The following is a 22,999-nucleotide window of genomic DNA, read 5'->3' as shown; positions in this document are numbered from 1 at the left end:
AGATTATATCCACAGTCATTGTTTGTCCTCTTTTGAAAAACACACAGTGTATTAAAAGGTTCAACATGTCCGTGAGTAATTTCAGGTCCTGATCTGTTATTATGACACGTTAGGTTACATCCATCCATTCCAAACCTTCATTCTCTGGAGAAACCATGGGTAGGGGCCTGAGCTCCTGACGTGAAGATAAAATGTTGGCATTTGTTTTCTAAACTGTTTGCAATGCTGGTGCCGAGAGTGTAGCTTTGGTAGTTTGGTTGTTTACCGTCAGATCCTGCCTTCTGTCTTTTTTTGTCAAATCCTAAAAGCCTGTGTCAGCTTTTCTATGAACTGTTTCAATTCTGCAAAAGTGAGCATGGTTGGTAACGGAAGGTGAGTCATGTTTGGATTTTAGGAACTGCTCTAGATCTTCCATATCACAGACAGCATAAATTTACGCGGTCCCTTAATCTGCCCCTCACAAAGCCGAGCATCACTTTCAGCAATGTCTTTCAGGATGGCTGGAGAAAACAAGTACGATGATTTCCAGCACCTCGAACTGGACAGCGATCAAAAGCAGTGGCAATCTCACCAGAGTGCAGGTAACGTTTGATGGTGTGAATCAATGTGTCAGGGTGGGCACTCTTTTGCCTGGGGTTTCCTGTTGAGGAAACAGTCATTAATGAGTGTTTTGAGACTAACGGGGAATTTTACCCAACACAGTCATTCCCATGTCACTCTGAGTAATGTAAGAATCTGGGATATATGTAATGTGGCAATGAAACTTTATAATAGCTCACTGATATTTACAGCTATCACATTGGCAGACACACCCCAGGGTCTGCTGTCCTATTCAGCTGTTTGCTTCCTAAGACTAACATGCTTTCAGGGTCAAGTCATATTTCAAGGGTCCTGTGTTAAGGTGGAGTCTGAGATCTTTCTACCATCAGGTGATAGAGTAAAGAAAGATACAATCACAGACTAACTGCGACTGGTGAAAATCAGTAACATTTACTGCTATTGAGTGAGAGAGGGATGTTGGTCCTGAAGTAATCTCCTTCTATTATGTCTTCCTGTTGGTCGGGGAACATTCACATTTCATTCCAAATAGTTTGAACTCAAATTTCAAAACCGACAAAGTTCTGGTTTGGGTCGTAAGGGCTGTACCTCTGTGGTTTCGAGATTAACCACTGTCTGTCTAACCCTGTACACAGGCAAACAGTAAAGATCAATGGTGCTGCAAAAATCAAAGTACAGCAACATTTCCTCTCTCAGTCAGGTGCCTGTTCATTATCAACAATCTCTCAGCATCTGCCTGTTTGCCGCCTTCTCCCTGACTGTGCAGTGGCACGAACCTCTCTCTTGCATAACCAGCATCAGTGTCAAATTCCGAAGGTTTCTTTGGAGCTTGGCACTGAACTATGTGAAGGAGAGAGTCAGACAGGTGACTGAGAACCTGTTTAAACAATTATTCTCAAAGGAACACCTTAACATAGGAGAGTGTGGTGGGGAAGCAGCGAGCAATTGAAAAGGGGACTTTCGGAACACAGGACCCAGGAAAGCTTGGACTCAATGCTGGAGTGATAGAGAAAATGTAAGATGGCAGAGCCTGGGGAGTAGAGATCTTGGAGGATCATTGGCTTGGAGGGAGTTATAGAAATAGAGAAGTTTTGGATGACCAGAAGATTAGATTCCCTACAGTGTGGAAACAGGCCCTTCGGCCCAACAAATCCACACCGACCCTCTGAAGACTAACGCACCCAGACCCATTTCCCTCTGACTAATGCACCTAACACTACGGGCAATTTAGCATGGCTAATGCACCTGACCTACACATCTTTGGACTGAGAGGAAACCGGAGCACCCAGAGGAAACCCACGCAGACACGGGGAGAACGTGCAAACTCCACACAGTCAGTCGCCTGAGGCAGGAATTAAACCCGGGTCCCTAGCGCTGTGAGGCAGCAGTGCTGAGATATAAAGGCAATATATAAACCAAGAGTTTATTTTACATGTATCAAAATGGAGATGTTTCTGTTGACTCTTTGTAAGGCTATGGAATTTTTGAATCTATGATTAAAAATGAGTTAATTTGGCACCAGTCATGTTGACTCTTTATTTTGAAGATTTTAATATTGTTCAATATAACATCCTAACCAGTGTCTGTTTGAATTATCTCAGGCAATCCATTCAAATCAATCCCCTTTGGAAAAGTACTGATGTCCCTCATCTTCATTCTTCTGGGCGTCATCCTCATTGTCCTGATTATTGGGGGAGTTAAATGTGAGTAATTTCACACTTGGTGTCCACGTTCCTGGGAGGTGGGCAGGCTGGCATTTACTGTCCTTGAGAAGGTGGTGATGGTGGGTTATGTTTCTCCAGTCACTGTGGTCAGTGCGGTGATGTTGGGCTTCCACCTGATTCAGAATGTAACAGATCGAAACCTGTCAATTCCTCTGAAATTTCGGAAGGTGACGTCGAAGGCTTTGTTGTGGGTAATTTGGTTTTGGAGAATTTCATTTCCAATCTCCCAGCCGGTAAATTCACTTTGCATCTAAATTCTTGATGATATCTTAGGGTCAGAGGTCAACAGGCGAGTGGAGGAGTTTCCATCTCAAAACCAGATACAGATTTCGCAAGCACTGAAGAACGGTAAGTGGAGCATCTATGAAATCAGGGTCTCTGTGAATTCATCAGTAAAATCAAGTTCATTGTGAATTTGTCAGTGAAATCAGTGTCATTGCAAATCCATCAGTGGAATCAATGTCATTGTGAATTCATCAGTGAAATTAATTTTGTTGTGAATTAATTAGTGAAATCAGTGTCATTGTGAATTCATCAGTGAAATTAATATCATTGTGAATTAATTAGTGAAATCAGTGTCATTGTGAATTCATCAGTGAAATCAATTTTGATGTGAATTCAACAGTGAATCCAGTGTATTGCAAATTCATCAATGGAATCAATTTCATTGTGAATTCATTAGTGAAATCAGTTTCATTGTGAATTCATCAGAGAAATAAGTTTAATTGTGAATTTATTCGTGAAATCAGTGTCTTTGCAAATTCATCAGTGGAATAATTGTCATTGTGAATTCATCAGTGAATTAAGTATCACTGAATTTATCATTAGTTGAATCAGTGTGATTATGGATTAACCTACGGAATTGTTTGATTGTGAATTCACCTGTCGAATCAGTTTCACTGGAGGAATTCCATCGGTCCCCTGCCCTAGCGTCCCTGTCTGCAGGAAAGGATAAATCATCAGCACCTCAGCCGCATTGCAACTCTTTAGCCATTTTAACAACATCTAGAACTTTTTGGAAGAAATGCTTAGAAGGACATATTTATTAGTCCTTGTTAATTTTAGTCAGCTGGGTTCAGTGGGTATTGTCAATTAAAAAGTCTTCTACTCTCAGTATCAATATGGAGCATGTGTGAAAGGGGCTGAGTGACAGTGGACAAGTGTGTAGAGCTCTAGTTCAGATGTCACCTCTCACCTTCCTCTGTGTATCATCATGTTTAATGAAGCCTATTGCAGGTCACTGACAGCAGTGTAGCCCTCACATGATTGCAACTCCACTAAACCCACAGCGCGAGATCAGGGTTCAGTTCCCCAGCAGCTGTGATGAAGCAAGCTGGAGTTTTACTCCCTCATAACTTACTCACCAGTTCACAAACAATGTGAGTTCATTCTGTGGATTGTCACAATGGAATGTGAACTCAAACACTGACTTGACCTGAAGCCAAGGCTCCCGTGTACCGTGATTGTAATCTCATTCAATAATTGTGTGATATCTTGATGCCTATTGACTCTGAAGCTGGAGCAATGGACTCCAGTGGAATAAACCCAACAAAGAATTAAACATGCAGGGCAACCAGGGATTGGAGATTTGAGTGTTGTATCTGACGAGAGGGACGTGAAAAGACTCTGGATGGTCTACAAGCATTTGTCATCTCAATACTCCTCCAAATCTGGCCTCTTACATTCCACAGGATGTTGTGGTTCTGTTCGCCGAGCTGGAAGTTTTTGTTGCAAACGTTTCGTCCCCTGGCTAGGCGACATCATCAGTGCTTGGGAGCCTCCTGCGAAGCGCTTCTTTGATGTTTCCTCCGGTGTTTATAGTGGTCTGTCCCTGCCGCTTCCGGTTGTCAGTTTCAGCTGTCCGCTGTAGTGGTTGGTATATGCTAACAATCCGCATACATGAACATCAACTAGCCACGAAACGACACGACCAGCTATCCTTAGTAGCCACACACGCAGACAACAAGCAACATGAATTCGACTGGGACAACACTACTATCATAGGGCAAGCCAGACAGAGAACAGCCAGGGAATTCCTAGAGGCATGGCATTCATCCACAAACTCCATCAACAAACACATCGACCTGGACCCAATATACCAACCACTACATGTGCCTCAGGGTGTTTTACCTGCGTTAAAGGCGCTATATCAAGGCAGTGTTGTTGTTTTATGTTCTATACACCAGTCCTGTATAAACTCCCTTCCCTCTTTCCCTTTCTCAGGATCACTTCCAGCAGCTCAGACCTGGGGGTTGCCTTAACCTCCTGCAGGTCTCCATCCCTGTACAATCTGAACAGCACCAATCCCAGGCCACGCACACAGTGAGTCCTTCCCTGCAAATCCCAGCGTCAGTTGGGATGAAGTGTTTTGCTGGGAGGTGCTGGGATTCATTTCCCTCACACCCCTGCACTGGAAACTCACTGTTTAGATCAGAGTGGTGCTGGAAAAGCACAGCAGGTCAGGCAGCATCCGGGGAGCAGGAAAATCGACGTTTCAGGCATAGGCCTTCATCAGGAATTTTTTGTGGAAACTCACAATCATTCTGTCCAAATTCTCGCCTTGGCTCAAATTTTAAATTGTTTCTCGCATTTTAGTTTCGGAGAAATCAGACCTGAAAGATATCATGCTGCAATTCCAGGATGAAGTGACACGGATGGAGGATCGAGGTGAGTGGGATCGTACAGCATCAATAGAATGGCAGCATGTGAAACACTGAGCAAAGTTTCAGGCACAGATATCACTATCTGTCGTCTATACAGCTCCCCCTCACCAAGTGAATAGGTTGAAAGGGCTCAGAAAAGATTTTCAAGGATGTAGCTGGAGTTTTACAAAGTTAAAAATCACACCACACCAGCTTACAGATCAACAGGTTTATTTGGAAGCACTAGACTTCGGAGCGCTGCTCTGTCATCAGGTGGTTGTGGAATATAAGATCGTAAACACAGAATTTATAGCAAAAGTTTACAGTGTGATGTAACTAAAATTATACACTGAAAAAGACCTGGAGTGTTTGTTAAGTCTCTCATCTTTTAGAATGACCATGTTGGTTTCAGTTTCTTCTGGGGTTGGAGGGTTTGAGCTATAGCAAGAGGCTGAACAGGCTGGGGCTGTTTTCCCTGGAGCGTCAGAGGCTGAGGGGCGACCTTATAGAGGTTTATAACATCATGAGGGACATGGATAGGGTAAATAAACAAGGTCTTTTCCCTGGGATGGGGGAGTCCAGAACTAGAGGGCATAGGTTCAGGGTGAGAGGGGAAAGATATAAAAGAGACCTAAGGGGCAACTTTTTCTTGCAGAACGTGATGTGTGTATGGAATGAGCTGCCAGAGGAAGTGGTGGAGTCTGGTTCAATTGCAACATTTAAAAGGCATTTGGATGGGTATATGATTAGGAAGGGTTTGGAGGGATATGGACCAAGTGCTGGCAAATGGGACAAGATTAATTTAGGATATCTGGTCGACATGGACAGGTCTGACTGAAGGGTCTGTTTCAGTGCTGTACATCTCTGTGACTCTAGTTCCCTCAGACATTCTCCAAGTATGGTCAAATATCAGTTCTGAAATAGTCAACTGAGACAGGATGCCAATTCATGGAATATTTCAGGGAACGTCGCTGGGACACACACATTAAACAACCCCACGTCCCTGTGGACAACTACTTCAACTCCCCCTCCCACTCACCAAAGGACATGCAAGTCCTGGGCCTCCTCCAGCACCAAATCAAAGCCACCTGCCTACTGGAGGAATAATGCCTCATCTTCCATCTTGGGACCTTTCAGCCACATGGCATCAACATTGACTTCACTAGTTTCCAAAACTCCCCCTTCTCCCACTCCATCCCAGAACGAACCCTCCAAATTGGCACCACTCTCTTGAACGGTCTCACCTGTCCATCTTCCTTCCCACCTATCTGCTCCATCTTCCCCTCCGACCTATCACTATCACCCCCCCACCAATGTCTCCCTATTGCCTTTCCAGCTACTTCACCCCCACCCCCACCCTCCTATTTATCCCTCAAACCCCCTCCCCCACCACATTCTTGATGCCCAAAATGTTGATTCTCCCGCTCCTCAGATGCTGCCTGACCTTCTGTCCATTCCCAGAGCTCTTCACTGTCTCCGAGTTGGACTGAAGGGTCTGTTTCTGTGCTGTGCAGCTGGATAACTCCACAAGTGGGACTAGATTAATTTCAGATATCTGGTCAGCATAGACGAGTTGGACCAAAGGGTTTGTTCCCATGCTGTACAATGACTCTATGAACATCTCCAATCCAATCACAGAACAGTACAGCATAGGAACAGGCCCATTGGCCCACCTTGTCTGTACCCATTCGAGATGTTAATCCCTAATCCTGAGCAACAACTACGTTTTCAATTCCAAATTGTCTTTTAATGACATGGGAGGGCTTGAATGGAGTCTGAAGTGCTGTCAGTCTCCTGGGTTCAGAGTGAAAGAAATTCCTGTTGGAGTGAGGGTCAGTCTCCTGCAGGTGGCAGCAGCTCCCCACTGGCTGGAGATGTGAGAGAATCTGCCTCAATGAGGTAGGATTATCGACAGAAAGAGAGAGAGAGAGAGAAAATGTAAGGGTGGAAAACAGAGTGGGGAGGGAGAGGGAAGCAAGAGACGGAGAAAAACAGACAGCGAGGAAAAAGGAGAGAGGGAGGGAAAGAGGGAGGATGAGGGAAACACAGAGAGAGGGGGAGACAGAGGGAGGGAACCAGAGACAGAGGGAAAGGGAGAGATGAAAAAATCAGTCTGTTACATCTGACCATATCAAATCCCTTACTCCAGGTGGACGACACCCACATCAATCCTCCTTGTTACTTCCTCAAAATGTTCTATTACATTAGTGAAACACAGTCTTCCCTTAACAAAGCCATTCTGCCCCTCCTTGATTAATGTGTGCCTTTTTAAATGAGGTGTAGAGGTGATTCAGACACTTTTCCCACCACCCAGGATCAGAGTAGTCATCCTCGTCATTTGGCTTCTTCCCCATCTCCATTTTAACCAAGGCTACAACATTTAGATTTCTCCAGTCCTCTGGGTAGCTCCCCTATGCAGAGTGAGGATTGCAAAATGATCCTTTTACGAACGAGAGGGACCGTATTGTTGAAGAGGAGAGTGTGAAATGGACTGGTAAGCTAGAGGAGATACTTGTTAGGAAGGAAGATGTGTTGGACATTTTGAACAACTTGAGGATAGACAAGTCCCCCGGGCCTGACGGGATATATTTTAGGATTATGTGGGAAGCAAGAGAGGAAATTGCAGTACCGTTGGCAATGATCTTTTCATCTTCACTGTCAACGGGGGTGGTACCAGGGGACTGGAGAGTGGCGAATGTTGTGCCCCTGTTCAAAAAAGGGAATAGGGTTAACCCCGGGAATTACAGGCCAGTTAGTCTTACTTCGGTGGTAGGCAAAGTAATGGAAAGGGTACTGAGGGATAGGATTTATGAGTATCTGGAAAGACACTGCTTGATTAGGGACAGCCAGCATGGATTTGTGAAGGGTAGGTCTTGCCTTACAAGTCTTATTGAATTCTTTGAGGAGGTGACCAAGCATGTGGATGAGGGTAGAGCAGTGGATGTAGTATACATGGATTTTAGTAAGGCATTTGATAAGGTTTCCCATGGTAGGCTTATGCGGAAAGTCAGGAGGCATGGGATAGAGGGAAATTTGGCCAATTGGATAGAAAACTGGCTAACCGGTCGAAGTCAGAGAGTGGTGGTAGATGGTAAATATTCAGTCTGGAGCCCAGTTACAAGTGGAGTTCCACAGGGATCAGTTCTGGGTCCTCTGCTGTTTGTAATTTTTATTAATGACTTGGATGAGGGAGTCGAAGAGTGGGTCAGTAAATTTGCAGATGATACGAAGATTGGTGGAGTTGTGGATAGTGAGGAGGGCTGTTGTCGGCTGCAAAGGGACTTAGATATGATGCAGAGCTGGGCTGAGGAGTGGCAGATGGAGTTCAACCCTGCCAAGTGTGAGGTTGTCCATTTTGGAAAGACAAATAAGAATGCGGAATACAGGGTTAACGGTAGGGTTCTTAGTGAGGTGGAGGAACAGAGGGATCTTGGGGTCTATGTTCATAGATCTTTGAAAGTTGCCACTCAGGTGGATAGAGCTTGTAAGAAGGCCTATGGTGTATTAGCGTTCATTAGCAGAGGGATTGAATTCAAGAGTCGTGAAGTGATGTTGCAACTGTACAGGACTTTGGTTAGGCCACATTTGGAGTACTGTGTGCAGTTCTGGTCGCCTCACTTTAGGAAAGATGTGGAAGCTTTGGAGAGGGTGCAGAGAAGATTTACCAGGATGTTGCCTGGAATGGAGAATAGGTCGTACGAGGATAGGTTGAGAGTGCTAGGCCTTTTCTCGTTGGAACGGCGAAGAATGAGGGGTGACTTGATAGAGGTTTATAAGATGATCAGAGGAATAGATAGAGTAGACAGTCAGAAACTTTTTCCCCAGGTACAACAGAGTGTTACAAGGGGACATAAATTTAAGGTGAAGGGTGGAAGGTATAGGGGAGATGTCAGGGGTGGGTTCTTTACCCAGAGAGTGGTGGGGGCATGGAATGCGCTGCCTGTGGGAGTGGTAGAGTCAGAATCTTTGGTGACCTTTAAGCGGCAATTGGATAGGTACATGGATGGGTGCTTAAGCTAGGACAAATGTTCGGCACAACACTGTGGGCCGAAGGGCCTGTTCTGTGCTGTATTGTTCTATGTTCTATGTTCTATCCTCAGAGCATTTACCATTTCCTCCCTGGCTTCCTTTAACTGCCAGGATACAATACTGCCAGCCCGGGGGGAAATGTGTCACCTTTGAGAAAGGTCAGTCCCTCCCAGACTGCTCTTGACATTCAGCTTATTGTATTTCAGATTTCCCACTCCTTCTGTTTAATGAGACTGTCTACACAGTATTTCAGATTTCCCACTCCTTCTGTTTAATGAGACTGTCTACACATCCCCTTACTTTGTGAAGGCTAATCATTAAGAACCTGGCCCCATCTTCTGCATCTCACACAAGTTCCCATGAACATGCTAATAGACCCAACCCTTGTCTTAGTCTTCCTCTTGCTCTTAATGCACTGAATAAACACCTTTGTATTTTCTTTGATTTTGCCCTCTAATATTTTCTGATGCCCTTTTTTTTCTTCCGAGATTTCCTTTTTATTTGCCCAACACTGTGCCTTCTATATTTCTCTGGGACTTCTGCAGAATTAAGGTTTTTTTTTGAGATTGTCAACCGCTCTATTTTTCTTCTTGCCCTTACCCTGTGTGCACCTGGAATCCCCTACTGCCTGCTCTGAGCTTGTCCTGTCTGAATCCACTCTAAGTTTCCCACCACCCTGCCAACCTCAATGAAACCATTTCCCACAGCGTGAGCATATCTTCCCTGTGAGAACCTACAACCCAGTCCTGCTCAGGTACAGACAGTTCGGCCTCTACAGGTCACATGCTCCCCAGAGCCAGTTCCAAATACCTGAGACATCTGACACTTGCCCCTCCTACACTAGCTTTTCAACCACACCCTGGACCCCTCCAGTCTGTCTCCACTCCCTGATTGCACATGGAACTGGGAATTATCCAGAAATTAGTGTTTTAGGCAACACGCCTTTCAATCTCCTGCCTGAATCCCTGAATCTGATTCCAGGACCTCGCCCGTTCCTACCCAAGTCATTTGGAACAATGTTTGACCTTGACCCCTGACTGTTCACCCTCCCTCTTCAGAATGTCCTATATCCTTGACCCTGGCACCAGGTAGGCACAGAAGCACACCAACCTGGACTCACATCTTTCACCGCAGAAACACTCCCAAATCCCCGAGCAAAACTGCTCTTCCCTCTTCTACCTTCCCTGCTTGTACAGCAGAGCCACCCATGGTGCCATGAACTTGAATCTGAATGCACTCTTCTGGGGAACCAGCACCCTCCCCGTTATCCCAAACAGCAAACCCTTTCATGTGTGGGTCCCCAGGGCATTTCTGAATGAACCCCCTGGTTTTCGTGGACTGTTGGTTGGGCAGGCAGTTTCTCTCTGTGGTCATGCTGCTCATGTGTGGTGTGACCATCTCCCTGAACATGCCTTCCATGTAGCTCTCAGCCTGCTGGGGAAACCCCAGGGACTTCAATTGCCGTTCAAGACCTGACACTTGGAGCTCAGCTTGCTGCAGCTGCTATCACTTCCTGTCACAATCTTCACTTCCATCTATGAGAGGGCACAAATTCCACATGACAAAACTGTCCTGTCATACCTTAGCACAGTTTACCTATGCAACTTTATTTTACTTTAGTTTACTTACATTAACTTAATTATAATTTGTGTGTCTGTTAGTGTGTGATTTAGTATGTTTGTGTGTATGGGATGCGTGTGTATCAGTGTGTGTGTGTGAGTGTATGTGCATCTGTGTTTGTGTGTGTGAGTGCTTGTTTGTGTCTGTATATGTGTGTATTAGTCTGTGTGCGTGTCTGTCTGTATGTATGTGTGTGTGTTTGGGTGTATGTGTGTGTCCATGAGTTTATGAGTGCGTGAGTGTTTGTGTGTGTATATCTGTCTGTGCGAGTGTATGTGTTTGTATCTGTCTGTATGAGTGTATGTGTGTGTGTATGTGTGTGTATGTAAGTGTATGTGTGCGTGAGTGTATGTGTGTGTATCTGTGTGTGTGTGTATCTGTCTGTGTGTGAGAGTTTGTGTGTGTATTTGTGTGTGTGAGTGTATGTGTGTGAGTGCATGTGTGTGTAAGCGTATGTGTACGTGTGTATGTGTGTGTATCTGTCTGTGTGTGTATCTGTCTGTGTGTGAGAGTTTGTGTGTGTATTTGTCTATGTGAGTGTATGTGTGTGAGTGCATGTGTGTGTAAGTGTATGTGTGCGTGAATGTTTGTGTGTGTATCTGTCTGTGTGTATCTGTCTGTGTGAGTGTATGTGTGCGTGAGTGTATGTGTGCATCTGTCTGTGTGAGTGTGTGTGCGTGTATGTGTGCGTGAGTGTATGTGTGCATCTGTCTGTGTGAGTGTGTGTGCGTGTATGTGTGCGTGAGTGTATGTGTGCATCTGTCTGTGTGAGTGTGTGTGCGTGTATGTGTGCGTGAGTGTTTGTGTGTGTATCTGTGTGTGTATGTATGTGTGTATGTGTGCGTGAGTGTTTGTGTGTGTATCTGTGTGTGTATGTATGTGTGTATGTGTGTGTGAGTGTTTGTGTGTGTATCTGTGTGTGTATGTATGTGTGTATGTGTGTGTGAGTGTTTGTGTGTGTATCTGTGTGTGTATGTATGTGTGTATGTGTACGTGTTTGTGTGTGTATCTGTGTGTGTATGTATGTGTGTATGTGTACGTGTTTGTGTGTGTATCTGTGTGTGTATGTATGTGTGTATGTGTACATGTTTGTGTGTGTATCTGTGTGTGTATGTATGTGTGTATGTGTACGTGTTTGTGTGTGTATCTGTGTGTGTATGTGTGTATGTGTACGTGTTTGTGTGTGTATCTGTGTGTGTATGTATGTGTGTATGTGTACGTGTTTGTGTGTGTATCTGTGTGTGTATGTATCTGTCTGTGTGTGAGTGTTTGTGTGTGTATCTGTGTGTGTATGTATGTGTGTATGTGTACGTGTTTGTGTGTGTATCTGTGTGTGTATGTGTGTGTGAGTGTTTGTGTGTGTATCTGTGTGTGTATGTATGTGTGTATGTGTACGTGTTTGTGTGTGTATCTGTGTGTGTATGTGTGTGTGAGTGTTTGTGTGTGTATCTGTGTGTGTATGTATGTGTGTATGTGTACGTGTTTGTGTGTGTATCTGTGTGTGTATGTATGTGTGTATGTGTACGTGTTTGTGTGTGTATCTGTGTGTGTATGTATGTGTGTATGTGTGTGTGAGTGTTTGTGTGTGTATCTGTGTGTGTATGTATGTGTGTATGTGTGTGTGAGTGTTTGTGTGTGTATCTGTGTGTGTATGTATGTGTGTATGTGTGAGTGTATGTGTGTGTATCTGTGTGTGTATGTATCTGTCTGTGTGTGAGTGTTTGTGTGTGTATCTGTGTGTGTATGTGTATGTGTGTATGTGTGAGTGTTTGTGTGTGTATCTGTGTGTGTATGTATGTGTGTATGTGTACGTGTTTGTGTGTGTATCTGTGTGTGTATGTATGTGTGTATGTGTACGTGTTTGTGTGTGTATCTGTGTGTGTATGTATGTGTGTATGTGTACGTGTTTGTGTGTGTATCTGTGTGTGTATGTATGTGTGTATGTGTACGTGTTTGGGTTTGCATGTTACTGTGTATTTATCACGCCTTCTGATCGATACTAGATTTCCTTTTGCTGTTTAGTTTTGGCTGCATTTTCGAACAAGATGACTAACTTCATGAGCAAGATATCCATGAAAATCGAAATGCTGCCAGAACCCGGTGAGTTTTGAAGTTGAAGATTGAAGTAAAGTGAGTGTTTGTTTCTGTAAATCACAAGGATTAAATGACAAGTGAACACAAATGGAAATTGCTGGAGAAACCCAGCAGGTCTGGGGCAGCATCTGTGGAGAGAGAAACAGTTCACATTTCGAGTCCAGTGACCGTCCAGAACTAGAGGGCAAAGGTTTAGGGTGAGAGGGGAAAGATATAAAAGAGACCTAAGGGGCAACTTTTTCACTCGGAGGTGGTACGTGGATGGAATGAGCTGCCAGAGGAAGTGGTGGAGGCTGGTACAATTGCAACATTTAAAAGGCATCTGGATGGGTGTATGAGTAGGAAGGTTTGGAGGGATATGGGCCGGGTGCTGGCATGTGGGACTAGATTGAGTTGGGATATCTGGTCGGCATGGACTAAAGAGTCTGTTTCCATGTTGTACTACTCTATGACTCTAAAACAGATCCATCGCAGAAGTTGCCAGACCTGCTGAGTTTCTCTAGCAATTTCTGTGTGTGTTTCAGATTTCCAGCATCTTACTTTATTTTAAAATAATGTTTTATTTTAAATAATTGCTTTATTTTAAATAATGAGTGATCTGGTCGAGTGAACGGGAGGAGGTCCCTCTGCACCCTCTCTGATTGGTGAGCTAGCCTTGGTGCCATGATTTATTCACAAGTCAGGAGGCCGTCCTACTGGACTGGACCAGGTTGGCAGCCAAGGTAGGAAACTACAGAAAGAGCAACTTACTCTAAGCACTTAAAGATATGAATGAAGCCAAGACAGCAACTCATTGTTTAAAGAATGGGAGCTAATGTTTTCAATGGTCTTCGCTACGACCCAGGACGCCCAACGGGACGGCTGTTAATGGTGCAGTGATGGGAATGGGGAGGCCACTATTAAAAGGAAGTCATTAAAATGTGTTGAATCCCTGTCAAACTGAAACTGTTTCACACAATTCTCATTCCATTGTTGATTTATCCTCTCAGTATTGACAATTCAGTGTGAAATCAGACATAATCAAACAGCACGGCAGGTACGATATGTCTGATGGTCTGATTGGATTCCTGTACCTTATCTCCTCAATTTTCTACAGCATGCCAGAACCTTCAGTGCCCGCGGTATTGGGTAAACTTCAATGACAGCTGTTACTACTTTTCAACTCAAGAAGCCTCATGGAACTCCAGCAAGACATACTGCTCCCTACGACACTCCTACCTTGTCAGCATTAACACAGCTGAAGAGCAGGTGAAGTTACACTGACACATTGGGCACTGGTTCAGCTATCTGTTCAAGACTGCATTGCAAAGACTTTCCAGATAGAAAGCAGTCCCACTTTTGTTCAGCAAAGCTATTAGAAGAATCGTAGACTCTCTACAGCACAAATAGAGAGCATTCAGCCCAGCAAGTCTGCACTGACCCTCCAAAGGGCATCCCACCCAGATCCACTCCTCCACATTATCCATGGTTAATCCACCTAGGCTGCACATCCCTGAACACTATGAGGCAATTTAGAATGGTCAATCCCCTAAACTGCACATAGAGTCATAGAATCTTACAGCACAAAAACAGACCCTTTGATCCAATTATCCATTAGGAACCCAACAATGTTCCTAAACTAAACTAGTCCCACCTGTGCTTGGCCCATATCCCTCCAAATCTTTCCTATTCATGTCCTTTTTTAAATGTTGTAACTGCACCCACATCCACCACTTCCTCAGGAAGTTAATTCTACAATCAAACCACTCTCTGTTTCAGAAAATTACCCCTCGAAGCATTAGATTGGTCTCTCTCTCTGTCTCTGTCTCTCTCTTTCTCTTCTTCATAGATGCTGTCTGACCCATTGTGATTTCCAGCATTTGTTGTTTTCAGTCCAGCTTATCCAGCCTATGTTTAAGACTCAAACCCTCCTTTGCTGGCCACATTCTGGTAAATCTTTTCTGAGCTCTCTCCAGTTTAATGAGATCCTTCCTATTACAGGGCGACCGAAACCATACATTCCAGAGAGGACCTCACCAACGTCCTGTACAACCTCAACGTGACAATAACTCCCATACTCAATAGTCTGAGCAATGAAGGCGAGCTGCTAAATGCCTTCTCACCTACCCTGTTTCCCTGTGACGGAAACTTCAAAGAACTATGCGCCTGAATCCCTAGGTCTCTCTGTTCTACAGCACTACCCACAACCCTACCATTAACTGTATAAGTCCTGCCCTTGTTTGCATTCCCAAAATGCAATACCTCACCTTGATCCAAATGAAACTCCATCCTCAGCCCATTGATCAAGATCTCTTTTGTAATCTTAGGTAATCTCCTTCACTGTTCACTATACCATCAATGTTGGTGTCACCTTTGGACTGTGAGAGGAACCCCACACACAGAAAACATGCAGACTCCACACAGACAGCCACCCGAGGGGAGAATCAAACCGAGCTCCCTGGTGCTGTGAGGTGGCAGTGCTAGCCAGTGAGCCACCGTGCCACACGCCCATTAACAGCTATGGAAACCAGGGCTGGTGAATGAAGCTTCGGTGCAGGCCAGTTCTGAGCTGACTGAGTGATGAAGCAGGTTGAGGAGCTGCACAGCCTCCTTCTGTGCCTGTGTGGCCTCTGACTGAGGCTGCTATGGAGGCATGATCAGGATAATGTGGGGCGGTGATGTGGCATTGTAAAGGGGGAACAGACCAGTTTGTAAGATTGCGCATGTCCATCTCAAAGCCAGATACACTTTCTTTCCAAGAAATTATCAGAATTCCACTGTTGTGACACTTTTGAAGCCCCCAGCCCTTCACACAAATTCATCCCGAGCCAATCACAATGTAGAGAATCTCTTATTCTGATTGGATGATCTTTGACCATCAGTCAAAACTCTTTATGTCCTGTAATTTTGCCAATGGTAAACAAATATATCCAGGGAGGAATACTGTTGAGAATACATGATCAATTGTTGTGTCCAGGAGATTAATCTTCAATTCCTCCTGCCACCAGAGATATTCTGGAGGGCTGGTAATCCGAGAGTTAATCCTGCAGCAAAGATCTTCCAGAAAGTGAATCGCTCTTTCTGTTTTCGTCCCTTGCAGCACTTTCTTCAAGTGGAGAGTAACTCTAAATTATACTGGATTGGCCTGCATGATCACGAGACCGAGGACAATTGGCAATGGGAGGATGGCACAGACTACAAAACCAATCCAAAGTAAATTCATTGAAGGTTTACAAAATGTTGGAGGGTGGCGGCCCGATTGACTTAAAGACCGTTTTCATTTATCGGAAGACTTTAGGAAAAGGAAGTCTTCACCCAGAGAGTGGGGGAGCCTGTGGAATTCTCTGCTGCAGAAAGTGGTTGAGGCTAAAATATTGAATGTTGCCAAGGAGGAGTTGGATATCGTTCTTCGGACTAAAGGGATCAAAGGGTATGGGGAGAAAGTGGGAACAGGGTGGGGACTGAGTTGGATGATCAGGTTTGACTTTATAGGATGGTGGCGCAAGCTCGAAGGGCCGAATGGCCAACTCACGCTCCTGTTTTCACTGTTTCGCTGTTTATTTCATCAGACATTTATAAAATAATGAGAGGTTTCGATAGAGTTAATGGGAGGTGCCTTTTTCCTAGGGTGGGGGATTTGAAGACTAGGGGGAGCACATTTTGAATGTGAGAGGAGAGAGATTTAAAAAAGACACGAGGGGCAAATATATTACACAGAGGGTGGTTTACGTGAGGAATAAACTTCCTGAGGAAGTGGGTACAGTTACAACTTTTAAAAGCCATTTGGATAAGTCCATGAATAGGAAAGGTTTGGAGGGATATGGGCCAGGAGCAGGCAGGTGGGACTAGGTTGGTTTGAAATTACAGTGCCCCTGTACCTGTGGGGAATACATTCCAAGGCCTACAGCAGAAGCCTGAAACTGCGGATAGGTGCGAAGCCATTCACTTCAATGGGAAACATTCCCAGCAGCCCCCGCTCCCTGGTTCTGGAACATTCCCTTTTATAAGTTCAGGCCGGGGTAAACCGTGGGTAACTGAAACCATGGTAACTGGATCCGCAGATATGGGGGTCGCCCTGTATGTTCGGCATGGACTGGTTTTACTGAGGGTCTGCTTCTGTGTTCTATGAGTCTGTGACTCTAAAAGTAAATGACTCAATACTCAAACACAGTTGCACTCCCATTATTGCAAATATTCCCAGAGATGAATATTGTTTGAAACAATTAATATTTTGTTGCAAGGAAACATAACCTTCTATGCACGGTGGCTCAGTGATTAGCACTGCTGCCTCACAGCACCAGGGACCCAGGTTCAATTCCCGCCTCGGGTGACTGTCTGTGTGGAGTTTGCACCATGTTTGCGTGGGTTTCCTCCGGGTGCTCCGGTTTCCTCCCACAGTCCAAAGATATGCAGACAGGTGAATTGGCCATGCTAAATTGCCCATAGTGTTAGGTGCATTTGTCAGAGGGAAATGGGTCTGGATGGGTTACTCTTTGGAGGGTCAGTGTGGACTGGTTGGGCCAAAGGGCCTGTTTCCACACTGTAGAGAGTCTAATCTAATCTAACGACAGACAGAGTCTGCCCAATATATAGGATCATCCTGAGGATGTGAGTCCCATATTTTAGTAAAGCATCCTGGGAACTATTTCATTGAGCAGGCTCCCCCTTTAAATGATATTCATTTTGTTTTAAACGTCTAAGACAGACAGACAGCCTGCTCAGACCCGAAAACTTGTCCCCCTTGATTTCTGAGCAGCCTCTCTCTCTGACTGGGATAACCTCTGTGTTTGTGTGTGAAGGTTTCCATCATCTCCCTCGGGTCACACCAGCCCTGCCTCGGGCACACTGAGTCCAGTCAAATGGCACAGCGCAGATTTGCAGCTGTCAATGGCTCCCGTGGGAAGGAAGGACACTTGTGCAGTAGGCATGTGCTTCCTGCTGGCCAGTTGGAGACCCAGGATGGTGGGGGAGACGGAGGGTATACAGACTCAAGGTGACATGTGGTCCTGTGAAGCTGGTAGGTGTCAGCTGTAAATCACCTCTCCCGTGAACCAAGCAGTAACTATTAGGGTGGCTCAGTGGTTAGCACTGCTGCCTCACAGCACCAGGGACCCAGGTTCGATTCCAGCCTCGGGTGACTCTCTGTGTGGAGTTTGCACATTCTCCCCGTGTCTGCGTGGGTTTCCTCCGGGTGCTCCAGTTTCCTCTCACAATCTAAAGATGTGCAGGTTAGGGTGGATTGGCCATGCAAAATTACCCCATAGTGGGTCAGTTTGGTGGGTTATCCATGGGGATAGGGTAGAGGTCTGGGTGGGATAGCTCTTGGGAGGGTTGATGCAGACTCAATGAGCCAAACGACCTGTTTCCATACTGTTGGGATTCTAGGCTAACATTACTTCCTGTGTAATCTCCTTATTCCAGCCTTGTCATCGCTGTTGTGTGTTTTTATGTTTAAAGGTTTTGGGATGAAGGAGAACCCAACAATGTTGATGATGAGGATTGTGCCCACATCAATGAAAATAGACTGTGGAATGACAACAGGTGCTCTGTGAAACTCTCCTTCATCTGCGAGCAAAACAGCAAGCCAAACAAAATTCCTGATCAATTGGATTGAATTGAATTGAATTTATTTTCACGTGTACGGAGGCACAGTGAAAAAGGATGGACATCGCCGTAATACACACAATGTTCTCTGATTCAGTTAGTTAGCATTTATGATTTAGAGATGTCGGTGTTGTACTGGGGTGTATAAAGTTAAAAATCACGCAACACCAGGTTATAGCCCAACAGGTTTAATTGGAAGCACACTCGCTTTCGGAGCGAAGCTCCTTCGTCAGGTGGTTCATCACTACCACCTGATGAAGGAGCGTCGCTCCGAAAGCTAGTGCTTCCAATTAAACCTGTTGGGCTATAACCTGGTGTTGCGTGATTTGTAAGTTAGCATTTAGAATGTGCCATGCTTTTAGGGCACTGTGCTCAACTCACCTCAGCTGTGCCAAGTGCTACAGTCACCCCTGGCACACGTTTCTCTGCATTACAACAGCAACAACATTTCAAAAGTAGCAATCAACTCACGGATGTGTAAAACGCCATAGAAATGCAAGTCTTCCTAATTCTAATTCCATGTGACTATCGCAACTGTTTGCAGTCTGTCTGTTTTTATACAATGATTATTTCATAGTTGACTGAATAACAACAAATCTGTAATATTTCTGAAGATTCATTTTGTTTTTTTTTGATTATTACTGATTTATTCCTGTCATATTTCCAGTCAGTTAAGTCAATTCATTAAATTTATGAGATAGTGATTAATTCTAAGGTATAAGTCTTCTTTAAGACTGTATGAGTGTGTATTTGTGTTTGTATATGAGAGAGTGTGTTAGTATGGATAATGACAGTACCTGACAGTATGTGAGAGAGTGTGTGTGAGTGAGTGCGAGAAAGTGTGTGTGAGTGAATATTTGAATGAGTGTATGTGAATGAGTGTGAGTGATTTTGTGAGCACATGTATGAGTGAGTTTATGTGAGTGAGTGTGTGTGTGAGTGAGTATTTGAGAGTGTGTGAGTGTGTGTATGAGACTGAGTGTGAGAAAATGTGTATGCGTGAGTATGAATGTGTGTTTGTGTGAGAGAGTGCATGTGAATATGTGAGTGTGTGTGAGTGAGTATGAGTGTGAGAGTGAGTATCAAAGTGTGAAAGCATGTGAGTGAATGTGTGTGAGTGTGAGAGAGACAGAGGATATGTGAGTGAATGTGTGTGTGTGTGAGTGTGAGAGTGAATATGAGAGAGAGAGAGTGTGTGTGTATGAAAGTATGAGTGTGTGACTGAAAGTATGTGTGAGAGTGAGCATGAGTATTGGTTAATGGGTTCCCATTAATTTCATGTCTGATTCCTTCAAATATTAAAAACCCTTTCAATTTAGTTCGAGTCACTGTGCTCCAATAGAGAGTTCATTAAACGCCTTCATAAAAGTGTGTAGACGACAAACAGATGACACAACAAACCATAGACAATGGAAATTCTGTTTCCTGCCACTTTTCTGTTGTTTCATTTGCAGACGGGGGAGGGAGAAGTTTAAACGCCCTGTCACCCTCCACCTACACCTCCATCCACTCTGTCCCAGCCTGTCTGTTGGGAAAGTAGGATTAGAAAAGCTGGAATGTGCTGAGAATCCTGTTAGTGATCCGTGGTCAGTCTCTGAGATTCCAGAATGCACAATAAAGCAGTCCCTTATCTACTCCACTTTCTGCATTGTCTTCCAGAATGGTTGGAGAACGCAATTATAATTATTTTGAGAACTTTGATCTAGATAGTGAACAAAAGCAGCAGCAAGCCCAGCAGAGTGCAGGTAAATTTTGATGCTGCATTTGGGGTTGGGATATGTGTTGTTAGTGTTATCAGAGAAGCCAGTCCACTGCATTAGATTGAATACATTATTATAGAGTCAACGAGTCAAACAGCCACAGAAACAGACTCTTCGGTCCAACCAGTCCATGCTGACCATAATCTCAAACTAAACTAGTCCCACCTGCCTGCTCCTGGCCCATATCCCTCCAAACCTTTCCTATTCATGTACTTATCCAAATGTCTTTTAAATGTTGTAACTGTACCTGCATCCATCACTTCCTCAGAAAGTTCATTCCACACACAAACCATCCTCCGTGTAAAGCATTTTCCCCTCATACCTTTTTTTAAATCTCTCTCTTCTCGCACCAAAAATGTGCCCTTGGGTCTTGAAATCTGCGAGCCTAGGGAAAAGACACCTGCCATTAACACTACCTATACCCCCTCTGAGTTCATAAACCTTGATAAGATCACCCCTCAACCTCCTATACTCCAGTGAAAAAGTTCCCAGCCTATCCAGCCTTTCCTTATAACTCAAACCTCCATTCCCTGCAACATCCTGTAAATCTCTTCGGAATAGAGTTAGTGTTAGACTGAGACAGTGATCCTGACACTACAGACTTAGTGTTAGACTGAGACAGTGACCCTGACGTTACAGACTTAGTGCTAGACTGAGACAGTGACCCTGATGTTACAAAGTTAGTGTTAGACTGAGACAGTGACCCTGACGTTACAAAGTTAGTGTTAGACTGAGACAGTAACTCTGACATACAGAGTTAATGTTAGACTGAGACAGTGACCCTGATGTTACAGAGTTAATGTTAGACTGAGACAGTGACCCTGACGTTTCAGAGTTGGTGTTAGACTGAGACAGTGACTCTAGCATTACAGAGTTAGTGTTGGACTGAGACAATGACCCTGACGTTACTGAGTTAGTGTAAGCATGGTATGCCAGTGAGAAGGTGAATGTGGTGATTGTGTTACCCATGGGATAAACTCTCCTGCTTAATTTAAAACCAGCAACACAGAAAAGATTTATCCCATGCAGTAATCTGTGAAAATTCGAGTGACCAAGAACTATTCAATGTAAAAATTAACAACCTTATTTCTTAAAGTATAACAGAGAATAATTTACCAACATCTATTTCCAAGTCCTTACTCTAACATATCTTTTACCTTCCTTTCTATAATATTAGTCCGATAAAACTCCCAATTAAGATTGACAGAAAAATTCAAGTTTTAAAACCAGCCAGCGGCCAAATCTTCTCCTTATCTTCGTCGGTAGATTGGGTCTCCCGTCAGTGTTGAGGTTTGTCTCTGTGCAAACTCCTTCCCTAGACAGGTACCTCTTGGAGAGTTCTGACTAGCAATCTACAGCTGTTGGTCTTGTGGCAGCTCTCCTCCCAACTGTTTAAATTTCCCTGGTCTTATATCCCAAAGCATCGGATTGTCTCATTGGCTTTTAAGATTGTCAATATACTCAATTCAAACTTGATTGGAATTTGGTATTTTTTGGGGTATAATTTAAACTGATTGGCCTAATTCGAATTTGTTTTGTCATTTCCAAGTAACCAGCTACCCCAGTAGCTGGAGCATATGTTACAATGTAACACTTGGTGCTGTCACTGCTAGCTTTTACTCTCTTAAAGGTACAAGACACCCACATCTTCATAACAATTGGATACAAGACATTGTGTCCTTGCTGCCATTTCTGGCTTTAGAAGAGGAGATATTCCTGAATCGATCTAAAGGTTTTTTTTTAAATTGTGTTTGTGTCCAATCCAAACTCCACATGTTTCCTCAAAGCGAGAACAACACACAGCAGTTCACATCTCCCGGAGTACAGGTCGGATGTTACATGTTACCGAAAGCGTCCAACCACCCAAAAGACAATTTAAGGCAGGGGTCATGCACTTAAACAAACTGGCCCCGGATTCCAACAGAAACAAGTGGAAACGTCGGCTGCCTGGTACTGGAGGGATTTATTGGAGGAGAAGGGTGAGGTGAGGAGGGCCAATGTCAACAACGTGCATTGATATAGTGCCTCAGATGTGGGAAAAACATACCCGGGAGCTTCACAGGAATCAGAGAAGTTCAGAAAGATGCTGCGAAAAGCCAGGATTAGAGGAGCGATGAGTCCTCAGGTGATTATAGACTCCCCTCCCCCAAGTCCCTCCTCCCTAACTTTTATCTTAGCCTGCTGGGCACACTTTCCTCATTCCTGAAGAAGGGCTTATGCCCGAAACGTCGATTCTCCTGCTCCTTGGATGCTGCCTGACCTGCTGTGCTTTTCCAGCAACACATTTTCAGCTCTGATCTCCAGCATCTGCCGTCCTCACTTTCTCCTCGATGATTATAGATCCTCCAGAGGAAGGGAGGGTCAGTACCACTGAGGGATTTGAACAATTGAGTACAAGTTTAAATGCTGCTGTAGTGTCATTACAGGAGGCAATGACATTTATTATACCAACCTCACGGCACGGAATGGTATTCAGCTCACCACGTCTATACCAACCATGATGCCATCCTAAACTAATCCCATCTCCCTGCACATGGTCCATATCCCTCTATTCTCTGCCTATTCATGTGCCTGTCTAAATCCTCTAAACAATGCTATCATATGTACTTCAACAACCTCCCCTGGTAGCATGTTCCTGGCACCCACTACCCTCTGCATTAAAAAAATCTTGTCTTGCACATCTCCCTTAAACTTTTCCCCTCTCACCTTCAACCTATACCCCCTTGTATTTGACATTTGCACTCTGGAGAAAAGACTCTGACTATCCACCCTTTCCATGTCTCTCGGAGTATGATGTAATTCAAACAGGTCACCCCTCAGCCTCCGACACACTTCTGAAAACAATCCAAGTTTGTCCAACCTTTCCTCATAACTAATACACTCCAAACCAGGCAACATCCTGGTAAACCTCTCCTGCGCCCCTTCCAAAGCCTCCACATCCTTCCACTCGTGTGATGACCAGAACTGCACACAATACTTATAATTGCAA

General features: G+C 44.4%; 1 protein-coding gene across 1 annotated transcript; it reads left to right on the top strand.

The window, feature by feature from the left end:
* Positions 1–424: 424 nt before the first annotated feature.
* On the top strand, positions 425–18,954 carry LOC122552284 (hepatic lectin-like). Its single transcript, XM_043694983.2, has 8 exons — positions 425–581; positions 2,160–2,261; positions 2,556–2,630; positions 4,878–4,949; positions 12,596–12,673; positions 13,764–13,915; positions 15,747–15,859; positions 18,104–18,954. The coding sequence occupies exons 1-8, from the start codon at positions 485–487 to the stop codon at positions 18,258–18,260; spliced, it is 846 nt and encodes a 281-aa protein (XP_043550918.2). The 5' UTR covers positions 425–484; the 3' UTR covers positions 18,261–18,954.
* Positions 18,955–22,999: the final 4,045 nt, after the last annotated feature.

Source organism: Chiloscyllium plagiosum, unplaced genomic scaffold (assembly GCF_037043375.1).
Source record: "Chiloscyllium plagiosum isolate Xiang-an unplaced genomic scaffold, Cpla_swu_hap1 HiC_scaffold_45, whole genome shotgun sequence".
In the NCBI taxonomy this organism is placed as follows: Eukaryota; Metazoa; Chordata; class Chondrichthyes; order Orectolobiformes; family Hemiscylliidae; genus Chiloscyllium; species Chiloscyllium plagiosum.
Note: the sequence above shows the minus strand (reverse complement) of the source record. Positions and strands in the feature narration are given on the sequence as shown.